The sequence below is a fragment of the Crocodylus siamensis genome, chromosome 10 (assembly GCF_052110815.1).
Source record: "Crocodylus siamensis isolate JL-2025a chromosome 10, ASM5211081v1, whole genome shotgun sequence".
NCBI lineage: Eukaryota > Metazoa > Chordata > Crocodylia > Crocodylidae > Crocodylus > Crocodylus siamensis.
This window is the reverse complement of record NC_143404.1, coordinates 40,921,494-40,939,514: the sequence shown is the minus strand read 5'-3', so window position 1 is coordinate 40,939,514 and position 18,021 is coordinate 40,921,494. Positions and strand designations below refer to the sequence as shown.

At 44.2% G+C, this 18,021-nt stretch overlaps 1 protein-coding gene across 1 annotated transcript in view; it reads left to right on the top strand.

Moving 5' to 3' along the window:
* Positions 1–18,021, top strand: part of UQCC1 (ubiquinol-cytochrome c reductase complex assembly factor 1) — a 180,355-nt gene that overhangs the window by 84,893 nt on the left and 77,441 nt on the right. The window contains exon 8 of the mRNA XM_090064074.1: positions 9,837–9,945. Coding sequence (XP_089920200.1) covers positions 9,837–9,945 — 109 coding nt within the window. The remainder of the gene's footprint in view (positions 1–9,836; positions 9,946–18,021) is intronic.

The window sequence follows — 18,021 nt, the reverse complement described above, 5'->3', positions numbered from 1 at the left end:
CAGTGTTCTCTGCTGTGCCTTGAAGTGCCTAAGTGCACTCCATGATTATCTGCAGCTGCTCTGTTGATAGATGAAGAGTTCCTCATTGCTAGGTATCCAGTGTAGGGCTTTATGAGCCATTGGAAATGCATTTCAGCTGGATCCTTGTGTTGCAGGAGGATAACCGTACCTCCAAGCTTGATGCAGGTACTGATGCAGGCAAGTGCTTTCCATATCATTAGGAAAACTGGTCTTATATTTACGAAGACCCTATTGTGGGCCTTCCTCATCCACCCAGTGTCACCTCTATGAGCTGTCCCCATTAGTGCACAGTGCCCTGCAGCATGGTGGAGAAGTAGCTCTTGTGGTTGATATATTTTGAACCATGGTACACTGGGCAGAGGATGGAAACATGTATGATATCAGTGGTCCAACGTAATTGAGAAAGCCCACATGGGCAAACTATACAGGTGAGAGAGGCAGTGGAAACACTCCAAATTGGAAACACTCCAAATTGAAGTGCTTCCAGTTAAGGGAGGATTTGAAATTCTTTGCATGTCCATTCATTCAGGCTCTTAGACTCAGACCTTGCAGTTTTGTTCCCTGAGTAAGAGTGATAAATGATGATGGGACAGCCACCATCAGGCAAAGCGTTCTTTGTTTAAAAGAAAAACATTTCACAGGAAACATAACAATAATAAAATACTTGCATACATGCCTACTTTCCTCTAAGGTTTGTCATTCCCTGGAATGGGGAGAACCAACTTTTTCAGCCTTTTTCACAGACCCTCTCTTGCAAGTGACATGGGCAGCTGTTGTGTGGCATGTGTGCCCCAGGTACTCAGTAAAAGGATGTGCTGGAATTGACTCCTTGGAGTGGAGTGAGGGCAGGATGCTGTTGCTTGAGCCTCTTCCTTCCTGCCCACCTCCATTTTGGTGCTCCAGGACACAAGCTATCAGGTGTGCCCCTGGGAGATGTGGATCAGAGCAGTATTTGGGGGAATGGGAGGAGGGGGTTCAACTTGTGGCATGCTTGCCAAAAAAGTTAGTTACCACTGCCCTAGACAGTATCTAACACATGCCTACCATCTCCCCAGGAGACACTTTAGTGTTTGATCTCCAGGCTCCTAGCTTCTGACAAACAAGACCTGCAGGTTGTTGAAGAAAGGTTCCTTGAAGCTAATGGCTTTCTCCAATGTCCTTCAAGTATGTGTCAGGCTGCTAATATGGATTTTTTTGTTTGGGCTCTCCATGAAATGTATTTAAATCTAGATCAATACATTTGTGCAGGAAATTCTAACAACCTACCTTCTGTAGTATTTTATAACTGAGTAGGTCATTATGTAATAGAATATTCATACTGTATTACATAGCAGGTTTCTTAGGTTAAGGTATGGCTGCTCCTTATCTGTCACATTCCTTATTAGATGCTCTTATGAGGCTGGAATCAACAGCATTATTTAATTTGAAATGGTGTTAGTTTCACCCTGGCTTATTAGTTTGGCCACTGCTTAAAAGGCCTGTGTGAAGTGGCTTGTATTCACTTCAGCTTCAGATTTGGCCAATTCGGGGGACATTGATTTGACTCGGTGATTCGAATTGCTGTCCTGAATCAATTCAGCCGAATCTGATTCGGAGATTTGGCTGCTGTGGCCCAATCTCTGAATTATATGGGCCCATCCCCTGCCTGCTGTCCCAGTCCTGGCAATGGCTGCCCCACCTGCCCCAGCTCCTGGCACTTTAAAAAAAAAAACAAAAAAAAAAAGCTCTGACTCACCAGGTACTGCTGGGCAGGGGGGCGATCCCCACTGCCCTGCACTACACAGGGGGCTCTATCACAACCCCCCTAACCTCCATCTGCTGTCCCAGCCCCATGGCTGCCCTGCCCACCCCAGCTTCTGGCCCTTTAAGGAAAAAACAAAAAAACCCTGGGCTCACTGGCTTCTGCTCTGTGGTGGGGTGATCCCCACTGCCCTGCACTGCGTGGGGGCTCTGCACGAACCCCCAAAGCCCCAAGGTTGCTGCAGGAGCTGGTGAGCCTGACATTTTTATTTGTTCTTTTCATAAAGAGGGGGTGGGGGCTCATGGTGGAGCCCCCCATGCAGCGTGGGGCTGTGGGGGGCAGCAGGGTTCGCCCCCCTGCTGGGCAGCACCTAGTGAGTGGGGGCTTTTTTTAAAGAACCGGGAGCTGGGCTGGGTGGGGCAGCCATGGCGGGGCTGGGGGAGTGGGGTTGGGGTGGGGGCTGGGGGAACAGGTAGGGGATGGGGCCTGGCAGGGGTGTCCCTCCCTCCCCATGGCCCCCGTCAGCCCCCTCTCCCCCACCCCTGCTTAACAGCATGGAGTCTGGGTCCAGCTCCCTGCTGCAGTGGGCAGGGACTGCCCAAATCATCGAAGTTCTCGGAATCTTTTCCGAATTGATTTGAACCTTTTTATTGGTCCCCTAATTCGATTCAGATTTGGAGAATCAGCCACTGAATCAGGATGAACCTCCTCCCAATCAAATCAGCACCTGAAGCTTCGCACAGGCCTACTGCTTAATGGTGACAAATATAGGCTCTGAACAGTTGAACACACATCCCCTGTCTAATTTGTATCAATGTATATAGTTTTATGTACATTGAGATCAGGACAGGGCAGACATGCAGTTATGCTGGGATAGCTGTGTAAAGTAGGTAGCTTGTTATGGTACCTTACCACTAGGTGGCAAGTGATAGCCTCAATGCTTTTCACAAACAACTACCCTGGAATGATCACAGGCAGAAAAATGCCATATTTTCTTGCATACAGCACATCCCAGAATATAATATGCGCTTTGTTTTGAAAGGCAGAATTAAGGGAAAAAAGATTTTTCTAGATTTGTGGCTGCACAGTGCAGGGACAGAACTTAATCTTCAGCTGATTCTCACCTTCCTTTTTCTGCTTAGCCTGTAAAATAGGAGGAGAGAGATTGGGAGCAGCTAGCAGACAGAAACATTGTCCTAAGATAGGTTAGCTTGATTAGTGAAATATCAAAACCATTAAAAAGGAGGGATGGTTGTTAACACCTGCGGAGTGGGGAAGAATGAGCGATCGAGTCAATTGATTCCCTGAACTGTTTGAACAGTAATACCACAACTGCTGCACTGTGCTATTACTTAGCGAAGTATTGTGTTTCTGTCCCTGGCAGAAAATCAGCTTCTCTGCGTAATACATGTACCCCAATTTTGGGGTGCTGATTTCTGGGGAAAAGATGTGTATTTTATGTGAGAAAATATGAGATAAACAGATGCAACTTATTCTGGTAGAGTTTCTTTTCGTTTTTTTCCTAGTAATTTTCCGCCAAATTGGATTGATGGTGATTTTGCATCACCAACTGGTATTTTTTTATACTATTGTAATGCTGATTGCACTGGTATAAACATGCTGGCAGTCCAGGATCATAGTTAGTGCGAAGTAATTTAATGGTGATTGATTAGGTATGAAAGTCAAAACCCTGTCTTTTACTAAACAATTTTTAAAATGAAAGTTAAAGAGTATATTTTCAAGGCTGTTATGGAAATCTGAGTCGAGGTTGGCTGTATTCCACTGGCAGGAAAAACAAAAATTTTAAATGTATTTTTGTGTTGGAATTGTTTGTTCTAACCTGATGTGTTGTTTATGTATAATAAATGTTTTACAGTATAATTATCTTCATTTTACTTATCTAAGCTCTTTTTGCTAGGCAATAGATTCCTAGCTTCCTTAATCCTAACTTTAAAATGTTGTACTGAGACAATCTCTGTAAGGTCTTTTGCATCTTAACAGCAAGTTTGGGCCAGATTTTGCTTTTACATGCAAATATTGAATACCTCTTGATTTCAAAGAGGTCTGTGCTTATGCATCTGGAGACAGTTTGGTCAGTAACTTTGATTTCAGTTTATTTGCGGCATAATTTATCTAAGATGATCGTGATGGGTTTAAAAATCCAAGTGTTTTAATTGATAGTATGTAGCCTTATATTATCAGTGCAGAATGAAAATTTCCACTGGTTGAGGAACCCCCCCCCCAAAAAAAAAAATAAAAAAATCCAAACTTAATATGCTTGATCTTAAACATCATAATTTTAAAATAAATTATGCGGACACTTTTTTAAAGCTAGAAATCTGAGCATGGAACAGTTTTACCTTAGTGGTTTGACAAAGATGAGTCAGTCTTTGAAGGGACTACAGAACATATTCTGTAGTGAAACAATAAAACATTTCACACTGTGTTGATCTAGGTAGAAGGTTTATAGCCTAAGAAAATCTGTGTCTTTCAAACCTCAGGTGGCAGGTGTAGTAACAAACTACTAAAGTTTCAAATAAACTGCAGTATTCCATGACCTCACTCTTGGTGCTGCTGAACTGTTCTATGACAGCACTATGCATCCAAACACACAGTGTCCTTTCAGGCTTCAAGGGGAACAAGGTTTACTCTGAACACTACTCCATTTCTCTGCCATCTGTGATTGATTGTAATCAATGGTCTCCTGCACTCTTGCTCCTCCTGAGAAACTGCAGACTGGATTGGAAGCAGTGTATGTGTTGAAGAAATCTCCTGCCAGGACTTCTTTGGGTTTTTTTGTCTGTTTGGGGCGGTGGGGGTTCAGTACCAATACTACAGGTCATAAAAATACTTTTCCTAGCCCTGAGTTAAGTTCTCAGACTGACTCTTCTCTAATTTCTTATGAGTGGGGAAATGCATAAAATAAAATGATGATTATTGATGACAGTGTTTGTATGAGAAGGAGTTGGCATTTAAATAAACAAGGCAGACAAAGCAGCAGGGGGAGGGTGTATTCTCCTCATGTTACTCATGGGACAGGCCCAGAGAAAGTTTGACCCCAAGGCATACAGGAAGTTTGTGGCATAACTAGTACTTTGACTTACATACCCTGAGTTCCAGCAAACAAGACTTATATACTCTAAGTTCCAGGGCCTTAACCATAAGTTTCTCTCTCCCCCCTCTCCCCCACTCTCTCCCTGCCTTCCACCCTCCCCTGGATGGATATAGCTGATGGAAAAATTTTGCTGCCACCCTGTGGTGGGATCATCAGCTCATCTTTATGGCCACACGAGAAGTCTACATAATTAGCCTTGGCAATACCCACACAGCTCCAGTGTTTTCCAGCAAGAAACCTAACACACTTTTTGTGTGTCATAATTTTTTTGACATAATTTTTTATGGTGGCAAAAAAGCCAAGCATACAGACTTCTATACCCCTTGTTGTGCCACAAATTTGGTTTATGACAGGATGGTGCGGTCAGTCTGAAGCTGCCCGTACTCTCCAGCCACCCCGGGAATGCACTACTGGAGCTTCAGGGGAATGCCTGCCTGGCTTCCCTCATTTGGGATTCCCCCGCCTCCTGTCAACACTCTAGTGAGACACTCAGTTAATTGGTGAACCCAGCCCCCGGTCCACACTGAAGTGTCAGTCTTAGTCTGGCACAGTCCTGGGTCAGTCATCTCAGCCCTGAGACTACACCAAAATGTGTTCATCACTTTGGTGCACTTCTGGGACTGACAATCAGTTAATTGGTGGTCTCAGCCCCGGGACTGCACCCAAGTTGCCTTTTCCTGCTTACAGAGCTGCACCCAGGAGATTCCCTGTAATGTATCTCTGCAAGTGGGGAACACATTGCCTGTTGTCCCTCAAGATCAACAGGAAACCTGTTACACCCAATGAAGTCAATCAGCTTTGTTAGGACACATCCCAGGACAGCTGATCTACTTCATTTGGTGATGTCTACTTATATATTCTTTCTCTCCACTTTGGCTCTACGCCTTCTATTACTGTCTTACTCCCATCTCATTGTCTGCATCAGTCTGTCCTTCGTCTGGTTTCCTGCCCCTCTTCTTTTTCCCCCCACCACACACACAACCTGGCTGGCACCACCAGCCACAGATTCTCCTCCAGCTGCTGGGCTATAGCAGCTGTTTGGAGAGGCTGGAGACAATCCACATGCCATTAGTAAAATGGACCAGATCAAATGGCTGGCTAATTAGCACGCCCATAGTAAAATCAGCACTGAATCAGAGCTTCACAGATCAGATCAGATCTAATCCCTTTGCAGGCTGGATCCAGTCTGTGGGGCATAGGTTATCAGTCCATGCTCTAAGCTTGTTATTTCTCAGTGACTCACTTCCAGAGCAAAGTCTCCTACATTTATGGGTAAGACAACCTCATTACATGATCATGAGCATGACCCAAACATGAAGGAAAAATGATTTTTCTTTTTGCAGATCAAGCCTGCAAATATTTATTATAATTTCTATTGAAACAGTGTGTACAATGTACTGGGAAGTTGTCATATTTGTAGGAATATATACAGTCTTGTCTACACTAAAAAAATGTGCAGCTCTGAGAACCAGTTTTATTTCTTAATCATGCATTATTGTTCCTAGTTGTTCACAAGTGCTTGCAGGCATACAACTGACCCTGTAGTGCAGATTACATTGCAACAGTTTATTTCTGAGCTGCTCTGGTGCCTACTTTTGTATATTACAAAAGCTGACATGGATTAACCTAATTTTTTCATTAAGAACGGTAGGATATGCATTCAGACAGCACTGCAGCTCAAACAGCTTAAGACAGTTCAGGACTATTACTCCTTGTCTTCTCCCCTGTGACCACAGAAAATAGGCAGTCATCTTCCCTTTTATTATAATATTCTTTTGGTATTTTAAGACTGTTATCAAATATCCCCTTAGTCATCTCTTCTCCAGAGTAAACAATCCTAGGTATTCCAACCTTTCCTCATACTTCACGTGTTCTAGACTTCTAATAATTGTTGTTCTCTGCTGTACTCCTCCTAATATTCCTTACCTAATTTGTTGAAATGTGAACTAGAGCAAACTCTAGTGCTTTCTCCCACATCTAGACTGCCAGTACAAACTGAAATAAAAAGAAATACAAAGCTGTTGTCAGAACAGTCCTGGCCAAACTTGCAGAGTTTTGCCTAAAATTCAGACCAATTTTTAAACTGAGTCAGTTGAACCAACTGTTATGAATCCACAGTATTTTGAAGTATTCATGGAATATCATGTCTCCTTGAATTTGTTTTACTGGTATGGTATGTGTATTATCTCCAGATAGATAATGTCAAGTTGTGTTTAGTCATATCATTCTTAGATTTGTATGAATTGTAGTATTGGGTATGAATGTATTTTATAGGTTATACTGGGACCAGATTACATAATATGATATGATTCTTTTAACATGATAATGATTTTTAGCTGTTATTTCCTAAACAATGAGTTTCATGCCAAGGAGAGAATCAATGCCTAAATGACTGAGAACGTATCACTGAGAATTAGTATGCAACCTTGGTGGATATGATGGCCAGTCAAATAGTCCCTTGTGGACATGGGTGACTGGTACCTCCTGAGTTTGGGGGGCACCCGCAGAAGCTGCTGGCGGTGTCGGTGGCTGGGACGGGGCTGGCAAGCACCCATGAAGCCACCAACGGTGTCAGTGGTGGGGGTGGGGCTGATGAGCACCCATAGAAGCTGCTGGCAGAGTCGGCAGGGAGGACAGGGCTAATGAGCACCCCCAGAAGCTGGCAGTGGTGGAGGATGTCCCCATGTACCCCCCTCTACCACCAGTCGCCTATGCTTGTGGACGTGGTCTGAGGCACATAATAAGCCTTCTAGAACAATGATGAACATTTAAGAGAGAGGCCTATGGTAAGATTGACACCTGGAAACAGGCTATTCAAAGAAGGGTGTTTGTCACAGTAAATAAGTAAGAGACTATTACCTATAGAGAGAAATGATATCCAAGGATATCAAATTAGAAATCTCTAGGTCTGAAAGTCTGTGATTATTTTCGTTATAATTTGATCAAGAATGTAATGTGACTTGTCAGTAGGAGGCACATGGGTAGCAGAAAGTTATATATAATTTACTTTCCAATAATTTTGTAGAAATATATGAATGGCCAGATAAGACTGAATAAGTAAGCCTTGCCATGAGAATAAGTCTTTGTGTGACGTTTCCTGGGCATAAGGTACTTCAGTTCTCCAGTAGTGTAGCTGTGCAATGCAGGCTGAGAGTATGTGCACAGTGCTGTTATTGTAATGGGAATGAGAATGGTGCAACTGTAAAGGTGTGTTTTGGACTTTCAAGCAAACGTAATCACAAGGCAGGTTGATAAAGGTGTGTCTGTGTAAGTTTAAATACATATTTTTGCAAAAAAAATGCAGGCTGACAGTTTGGGAGAAGACTTTGGCTTGGACAGAAGTGAAAGCTGCATCTTAAAGCTTAGGGCTAAGATGTAAGCATGAGGTAAAATCCTTTTTCTGCTATTTCTTTTGTTTGTTTGTTCTTATTTCGCTATCTGTATCTCAGCATATAGTTACTGCTTTTCATGATTGCTCTTGATTGCATCTCAGTTGCATTGGACCAAATTTAGAGTCAGGGAGTACATTTGCAATTAAGGCGAAACAATAAACTCTAGAACACTTTGTGCCAGAGTAAATTGCTCCTAGGCATAGCATCTACACACGTGCCTGGGATAGCAGCAATTTGAGCCACAGCAGAGCAGCCCTGCGGTGGCAGGGGACTTGGTGGTGGGGTCAGCCTAAGGCTCCAGATGGTGGCATTGGAGTTGGCAGGAGCCAGGGGGCTGGCCTTCAGCTGGCTGGGCTGACCAGGCGCAATTTGTGTCTGCTGTCTGCATCTATACGTACATTTCAGTGTACAGAATAACACTCACATTTGCAGCTGAAGAGGTTGTTTGAGGTTGGGGGTATGCCTGCAAACCAGGATATGCATGTTCACCCATGGCTACCTTGCAATGGTCATTGCTTTCCATGAGGGATTGGAGGTGACTAATAATGTGTTCTACCTGGGGGCTATAGGCGAAGACCAGAAGGATTCTGCTGTCCTTGTCATGGGGTTGGTGTTGTAGCAGATCATAGCAGGATCTGAGTCTGCTTTGACTAGCTATGGTTTTGTATTGTAAGTGTAGGGAGCCCTGTTCTAGATTCCTAAATTGTGCATCCTGGGCAGAGGGATTAGAGCATATGCGGTTATGATGTCATTCAAGCTATAAACTACCTAATGCCAGTTCTCTCCAGCTCATCCAGTCTTGCTACAGACCAGATACCAACTATATCCTCTCATCGACATAGACCAGGTTTCAGTGGACCTAGTCACATGGATCTGGGGTTCATTTACATGCTCCTTCACTAACATCAAACATGCCATCTACATTGGCCGGATGGAGCCATACATACATAAATGAGTGGATACTGATTTATCATCGATTCCAGAAATGCACAAAAGTCCATGGCAGAACACGTTAACCTCCCTGGCTGTCACTGACCGCAGAGTAACTGTCCTTAAACAAAATTTTAAAAACCATTGTGAACATGAAAGTGCAGAACAAGATCAGCCACAAGCTGGATTGTTAAGCATGGTTTTGACAGAGATTATGGATTCTTATCCCATTACCTGGACTAGCTGTTAACTCCAGCTGCCAACCTCTGTGCCACTCTGTGGTAACTGCCTTGTTAACCTAGTCAACCCATTTTTTTTACCTCTTTCACCCAGGTCCCTTTCCTTTGTATTTAAATTCCTTCCTATTCAAAATCCTTTCTTTTGCAAGTCCATTCATAATATCTGACAAAGTAGACAATTGCCTTCAAAAGCTCATTCCTCTCTGAACCAGGTAATCTTTAAGATGCCACCCTGCCCTACCTTCTGTCTTACTACTGTGTAGTGAGAAGAAGGAACAAAGGTGGGAAAGAGGGAAAGCAGGAAGTTAAATGGAGTGTGTGTGTATTTATATTTATTTATTTAAGATTTTAAGAAAAAACTGGAAAGCAAATTTATCTCTGTTGTTTGCATCTTTTAGGATGTGTCTGGTACGTATGAAACAAGAGGGTCGAACTGGGACTTTTATGTGTCACCATATAGTTCATTTTATGTGGGACGACGTTAAACAGCGTGGGGAAATGTTGGGGGTAAGTTATCTTTGTTTGCTGTCTTGATTATTTTTATGACCCAGATCATTTAATGCATTTTTTACTTTACTTGGACCAGAGCAATTGCTGAGGGATTAAGATAGATCCAGAGTTGAACTGTTTCCACTTAGGGTTTCAGTACTTTCATGCGGATGAAAGAACCTTGTCCAGCAGCAAACTAAATTTTAAAAATAGAAAACTTAGAAGGATTAATATACCAGTTGGGATTGCATGCTTGTGGTTATGACAAACCATGACAGGGGGTGCTAGGAAATTGGTTCAAGTGACAATCAAAAAAGGGGAAATTAGTAAAGGGGTTAGAAGGGCTGTTGTATCCTTTTGCCTGTACATTTTTTTGTTTTGAATTTTTAACAGTGAAATTGTGAGGTTTTGGTGCAGAGAATCACTTCTTTTACATGTATAAGGACATAATACATTTTCAGATACTGTTAATAGGAGTTGTGTCAACAAGCTAAGCAGTTTCTCTGCTTCTGTCTAATGCATTCTTTTTATTCTGTATGTATAGTCCTAGTCTTTGGACAGCCATGCATTTCAAGTGCTCCAAATCCTGGTTGAATTTGAAGCATTTAAAATGTGGAGTGCTTCAGCTCTATGCAGGCATGTAGTTTTTTACCTCCTAAAGGAAGCCCTTCAAATAGCCTGTCTGTCCATGCCCTAGAAGATGTTGGTTGTAAAGAGGAGACTTCATTTACACCATTAATGATCATTCTTTTTTCAGTTGCTATAATTTCCTGAATTCTCCATTGTCGAGATTCTTTTACTCATTTAGTTACAGCAGGTGAACACAAGGCAGGTCATACTTTGAAATCTGTCCTTCAGAATAAAAATTTAAGGGGGTGTGATTCTACAGTGGAAAATATAGCATAAGTACCTCTTCATCGGTATGTTCACCTACTGCCATGTTTAAACAGTGTGTTACAATATAATTTGAAATTGGACAGCCACTGATTATCTCTGTCAGTGCAATTCTCAGTGCTGTGGTTTGTTCCCACAGGCTCACTTCCAGGAGACTGGGAATTAGGTATCCAGCCATGCAGTGGTTTGCAGGTTGTGGATCACAAGTTATATGCAGAAACTCTTGGGCAACCAGAACTGAGCGCCATTCTGGGTGCAAGTTTTGAACCTTGGGCGTTAATTGTTGTACATAAACTGGCTGTCTCTCTGGCTTTACTGTACATGCTGGAAGCAAGTTTGGTTTTTTTGATATCTTTTTATTAGAACAACTGTGTAGGTGGAAAAATGTTAGGCTTTTGAGCACAAGGTTCCCTTCTTCAAGTCTGGGGAAGAAACAAGTGGAGCCTAAGCTAAATACCAGGAAAAACATAGTGAATTTCATATTCAAAAGAAAACAAATGCTTAAGGAAGTGGAGGACTGCTATAAATTGGAAGCAAAGAGAAGTAAACAGAAATGGTTTCAAAGTAAGATACATTTAGTTGAATAGATAACTTAATTTTATAAAAGAACAAAACCATTCAGAAAAGAAAAAGAATCATTAGTACCTTTCACCTACTGAGAGGTTTGAAGAGACAGTAGTTCAATTACTGTACTTGAATATATAGTCACTCCTCCCCTCTCCTCTTCCCCCTTCCCTCGTTCTTGCTTCTCTCTCACGTCCTCCGTCCATAGCCTAGCTCAGTGTTTCCCAACCTTTTCCATCCCATGGCACACTAACATAAATAAAAAAAATTGTGGCACCCCAGACCCGGGGGACATCACCAAATGGAGCTCTGAACAGTTCATCCAGAATCCCTCTGTCACCCCCTCTTTCAGTCTACTGTATATGATTAGTGAGGCCCCACCCTCCATGTGGTGGAGCCAGACCAGCCTGCCCTGTGCCTTATCTGCGTATAAATGTTTGGAGGATCCCAGGACTTGTGATAAGAATACCCTGTTCCAGTTATTAATGTGGGCTAATTAGCATGTAGCTCCTTTGTGGGGGAATCTGGAGTACGATGATGATGATGGGCAATCACTCACGAATGAGTAAGATTACCTTCTAAGGATCTTAATAGCGAGTCCACAGGTGGTTCCATAGCCCAATTCTAGATCCACACGTCTTGTCGCAGTGAGGACAGATGTTTCCAGGAGGGATAGGCACTGTGTTGCTTCATTGTATGTTCTGCTGTTCTTTTTGCCTTTTCCTCTTTTCCTCTTCTGCCTGTCGACAAGCTGTTTCAAAGTGTTGAAGTCCTTCCCAAAGAGTTGTCCTTCATTTTGGTCGGTCCTGAGCAAGGGTCTCCTAAGTGTTGATGTTGATGTTACACCTCTTCATGTTTGCCTTCAGGGTGTCTTTGAAGAGCTTTTTTTGCCCTCTGCTGTTTCACTGGCCTTCTTTCAGCTATGAGAAAAAGATTCTCTTTGGAAGGCAGGAGTCAGGCATGCAAACAACATGACCTGTCCAGCAAAGTTGTTTTTTTGGTGATGATGGCCTCAGTGTTGTTGGAATTTGCTTCAGCCAAGACGCTGATGTTTCTGCATCTATCCTCTCAGCTAATTTGATGGATCTTGCAAAGGCACCATTGGTGGTACTTTTCCAAGCTCTTGAGATGTCTTCTGTATGTGGTCCAAGTTTCCAAGCCATACAGCAGAGTTGGAATGACAATGGCTTGATAAACCCAGAGCTTCATTTCAGCAAGGATGTCGTGATTTAAGAAGACTCTCTTACTCAAACGTCCAAAGGCTGCGCTTGCACATTTCAAGTGGTGTTGTATTTCCGTGTTGACATCTGCCTTTGATAAAAGATGGCTTGTAAGGTAGGCAAAATGATCCCGTTTTCCAGCAGTGCTCTGTTGATTTGAACGGAGCAGGGGTTTGTTTCTTCATTTGGAGCAGGTTGGTAAAGGATTTGCATTTTTCTGATGTTTAGAGTTAGGTCAATATTCTTGTAGACTTCTGAGAATACATTAAGAATCTGGAGTACAAACACATACTGAGCAATGCTGAGCTATGGAGTCACCATGGCTTGAAATGCTTTTGACTCTGCTGGGGCCCAGCCCAATGAACTGTATGGTAAATCGTGAGCTTTTTGGCTTTAGACTAATATCATGCATAGTTTGTACTCTTTATAAGTAAGTACCGAGGTGTTACCAGGTTTGCCCGCTACTTTGCGGTGTGCTCATTTATTAGGGCTAGGTTCTTGGTAATTCTGTTAATGTGCTGCTTGTGTTACTGGTGTCTCTATATGGAGCTGTATCTCTCCCTTCTGCAAGCCCTCACCCCCAATGGAGCTATCTTGCAGGACTCAGTTCAGTGGGGCTGGGTTCCTTCAGTCCCCAAATCAGTCATACACACACACACACACAGATTAATGTGACATGCCTGACCTGGCCGGGTTGATCAGCATGGACAGGCTGACACCCTCGTATGCCAAGAATCAGTTCATCAGAGCAACAATAACTACAGTCAGACACAAGCACACAGTTAAACAGAAAACCTCTGAATCCGGCTGGGTGTCCAGCTGACAGACACCCTCATGGGCCAGCATTCAGTTCATCAGGGCACGTCTGAGCCAAACTGGGTCAATCAGCCTGTACAAGCTGATCCCCTTATGTGTTTCAAACTCAGCACATCCCAGTCTTTTAGCTTCTTGATGAGCAGATCGCACAGTACTTTTAGGCTTCACAAGGATCTTTAGCTTAGGTAAAAGAAGCGTTGCTGCAGAGCAAGTGGGGAAGGAGAAGTAAAGAAGGAAAAATATACCCAGTTACCACCAGTTTGACTATAAAAGTTATTTATTGCTAAGTAGATGAAATATATATTGACACTGGTAGTAATAGACATGCAAAGGAAAAACAAACACAAACAGTTACAATATTACCCTGGTTTCACTAAGTATTTGGGGAAACTTAGCTCAAGCTTAATTATAGTTTCATAGTTTCTAGGGTCGGAAGGGACCTGAGTAGATCACCTAGTCCGACCGCCTGCCATGGCAGGAAATAATACTGGGGTCAGACGACCCCAGCAAGATGTTCAACTAACCTCCTCTTAAAACCCCCCAGGGTAGGAGCCAGCACCACTTCTCTTGGAAGTTGGTTCCAGATCCTAGCCGCCCTGACCGTGAAGTAGCGCTTCCTGATATCTAGCCTAAACCTGCCCTCTGCCAGCTTGTGACCATTATTCCTGGTCACTCCTGGCAGTGCACGGGGGAATAGTGATTCCCCCAATGCCTGCTGATCCCCTCTGACTAATTTATAACAGGCCACAGGTTGTTACAGTTCAGGTTCAGAAATTTATGCTTAGAAAGAGAGAAGAGAAAAGAGAGAGAGAGCTGGGATCTTACCAGTCCAAGGCACTCGGGTTGCAAAGCTGACAGGTTAAAGTTCTCAGCACGATCATTGAAGGGAGATGATCTGCCTCCTTCAGCCTCTCCAGAAGAAAGTGGGTGGTGCCAGTACACACACTGCTGCTTCTTTTACGGATTTTTATACCCTCAGTTCAGCTTCTTTCAATCATTCTCAGTAGCGTAAATCAAATTGTCTTTTCTATTGACAAGGGGTTATCTGATTGGAACATCTCAGGAAACTGATTGATACTCAGGAAACACACACTTAGGAGCCAGCTTGACATTCCTATGGATAGCAGATATACTGATGGGACATCTCCTGGTGTCTTCAGAAACAATAGATAGCTTGTAGCATCAGGGTCTTGGATTTTTACTTGCTGTGAACAAGCCTCAGCTTAGCATGACTTTTCTAGATCTTACTATAGTCTTTTAACAGACTTAAGGCAATTATTGGAGTGTTCATGACCTGTTGTGGAGAGGACTTCCACCAGTCGTCTATGGAAGAGTATGACAACACTCGTGGACAGGGCTCCAACGGGCTGGACGCTGTGATGAAGCCTGTACCATTGTTCAGAAGTTGTCCATACTCCCTTCTAACTCGGTCTATTGCCTCAGCATTCCCTAACCCAGCAACCAAGTTTTAGCCAATTAAGTTTACATAGGCCTCCCATGGTGGGACCGGGGAATGTACGGCCTAAGATGCCTAGTAAACTTACTTCTGCTTAGAGGTGGGGTGGGGGGGGAGAGGGAGGAGAGGGGAGAGGGGGAAGTCCTTTGTAAATCCAGATTAGAACTGGTCTGATAAATGCTGAGCTGGGTGTGGGGGTTGATGAGCATTTGGAGCACAGATTCCCCATCATGCAGTGCTCCCCTGCTTCGCTGATCCCAGAATTCACTGCCGTCTCTGCTTCAGGTTTTCTGTTCTCCATCTCTCATGTAAATGAATGGTCATCTGTTCCCATCTCAGATGCAAATGAGACCTAGGGCAGTTGTTTCACTTTTGTCACCCTTATCTGGAGGGTTTTAGGTGTGTCTCTCACTGCATTTTAATCAGGTTCTGTTTAGGTAGAGAGGGGGAATTCTTTGTGAGTCAGACAGTCTGTGTCCTGTGTCAGAGTTCCCCAAGAACATGGAGCTGAGAGGTAACAAAGATGCTGTTTAAAGGTGTGTTTTTGGAATACTTGTGCTAAAAACTTGCAGCAGTTTCCAAAAAAGCAAAATGCAAATTACTATAGACATGTTTATTTCAAAATCAGTATTTTTAAATTTGTCTCTTCTGTGTGCTCAGGGAAAGCAGGGTCTAATACTAAGGGGAGCTGCAGGGGGAGGACTTTAGGGTGGGGGCAGAGGGCAAGGGATATACCCCTGGTATATCAATGGGAGGGGTCAAATTCAAGACAAACCTCCGGTAATTAGATTCCTGTATTTGGGAAATTATGGCAAATGTATACATTTTCCATATAGAATCTAATTCAGGGGCAGGCAAAATATGGCCGTGGGCCAGATCTGGCCCGCCACGGCATTCTATCGGATGCGTGAGGTCCCTGAAAATTTTAGAAAATTAATATTTATATGCCCCTGGCTACCTGTCAAAGATGGCAGGAGCCAGTGGCAGTAGGACCCAAGGGGATGGAGAAGCAGGTCCAACCCTGCCCCACACTCGCTCTAGCCCCTCCCCTCCCCTTCCCAAGCCCCAGCCTGAAGCCTTTGCCCAGCTGGAGCTTTTGGAGGCTTCTGGTCTGGAATTGTTCCTACCTCCCCATGCCGAGGGAAATACAGATAAGAGAAGGGTCGGGGGGAGGGAGGCAGGGGAGGACTGTGGGCAATCGCCCCAGTCTTTGGGGCCAGCTGGGCCAGGTCCTGCAGTGCCAGTGCTGCAGCGGAGAACCACATGGTGCCAGTGGGCAGGCAGGTAGGGGAGAGCAGGGAAATGACTGTGGCAGATGGGGGAAGGGGCAGCGAGGCCAGCACCGCCAGGGCCCAGGGTAACAGGAACACGGGGCAGGGGCTGCCTGGGGCTCTACGGAGCTTGGCTGTGCTGCTCAAGCAGGGAGAGGAGGGAGCCAGCCCTGCCCCATAGAGCACCATGAAGCCCCTGCCATGCGCTCCTGCTGCCCTGCTCTGGGCCCTGTGCTCCTGCTGTGCTCCACGTGCCTGCTTGCTGCCCTTTCCCCCATCTGCTGCAGCCATTTCCCCGCTCCCCTCCCTGTCCCCCCTCCTCCCCCATTGACCGCTCAGCACCATGTGGTACCTAGCTCCAGCACTGGGACCACAGGAGGAGCTGGGATGGAGCAGGAGAAGAGCAGCAGTGACAGATGGGGCAAGTAGCAGCAAGCAGCAGCATGGGGCCACGCCAGTGCCCCAGGGCCAGGAGTGACAGAAACTCAGAGCATGGGCTTGCAGCAGTGCTGGCGGGGGCTCTGCTTGCCAGGGGGGAGGGGCTGTAGGCAAACCCTCCGCCTCCACAAACCACAACCCTCCCCAGCCACCTTCCCCCCACACACTCACAGCCCCCCCACAAAACCCATACCCACTCACAGCCCACACACCCACATCTATCCACACCCTACAAATCTCCCCCACACCCACAAACCTATACCCACACCCCTCCCACAATATACAAGAGTAAGTCTTCATTTTGAGCTATTATACTATCACCTCTATGTAAACTACACAAGCATACATAAATGAGGGCAAAAATATTTTTTAAATTAAATTAATGAATGTTGTAATACATTTCATTTTTAGAATATAATTTGGTATATTTCTGGTTCAGAGATGGCAAACCCCTTTGTTGAAGGAGTAATTCCGGAGGGCTAGAGGAGAGACTTCTGGTGGCAAAGGTCAGCGGTTGGGGGCAGGACTTCTGGCCCCAAGATGGTGACCCTGGTGCGGGGCACCTGTCAAGGGGTGGGGCTACCCATGTGGCCTTTGATGGCTTGCCAAAACTTGATAAGTGGCCCTCTACCCAAAACAATCACCTGCCCCTGATTTAATTATTGGAGGGTTGTCCTATATTCAGGTTCATCTTGTATTCACGTAAATACGGTATAGTGAATCATGAAACCTTTATCTGTGTTTAGTCCATGCTGTTTAGGGTCTCATGAAATTATAAATTTTTGTTCCTAGGCCTGCCTTTTGAAGGTATTTTTAGCTTTCCGTTGTGTATAAGGACTATGAGGTCAGAAATGGAGTGATTGTTCTGTGAAAAATGTTCTCCCACAGGTAACTGGGTGTCGCACGCACAGTTTCAGTAAAGGTATTTAGTGCATTGGATAAGGTATGTTACATTTTGTGATGGACATGTAAAATCCATGGATTCTGATGGCTTTATTGTGAGGTGTTAACTGAGGTGGCAGTAGAGATGTATTGACAGGTTTTACATCTGTTCTCACGCCCAGGTAGTTTCTGTTTGTTGATCAATGGGGAGTTTACTTCTTACAATGAATTGAATGAGGCTTGGAGGTTGTTTACAAGCTGGGGGGGGAGGAGGGGATGGATCAAAATCTGATCTTCTGGCACATTCTGTAATTCTTTAACAATTCTTCTTATAGCTTCCAGTGTGGGATGGTCCATGATAACCAGGGTGTGCTTTTGGTTTGGAGTCTTCTTTTTGTATTGCAGTAAGTCCAAGATGGGGTATTGGGGTGCTTCATTCAAAGATATGATCTGTTTCTCTGCTGGAGAGTACTTTCTTACTAAAACAGTTTTAGGTTGGTGAGATGGATGTTACAAATATTCTCAAGGTGGATGTGGTAGTATCTGAGAACTT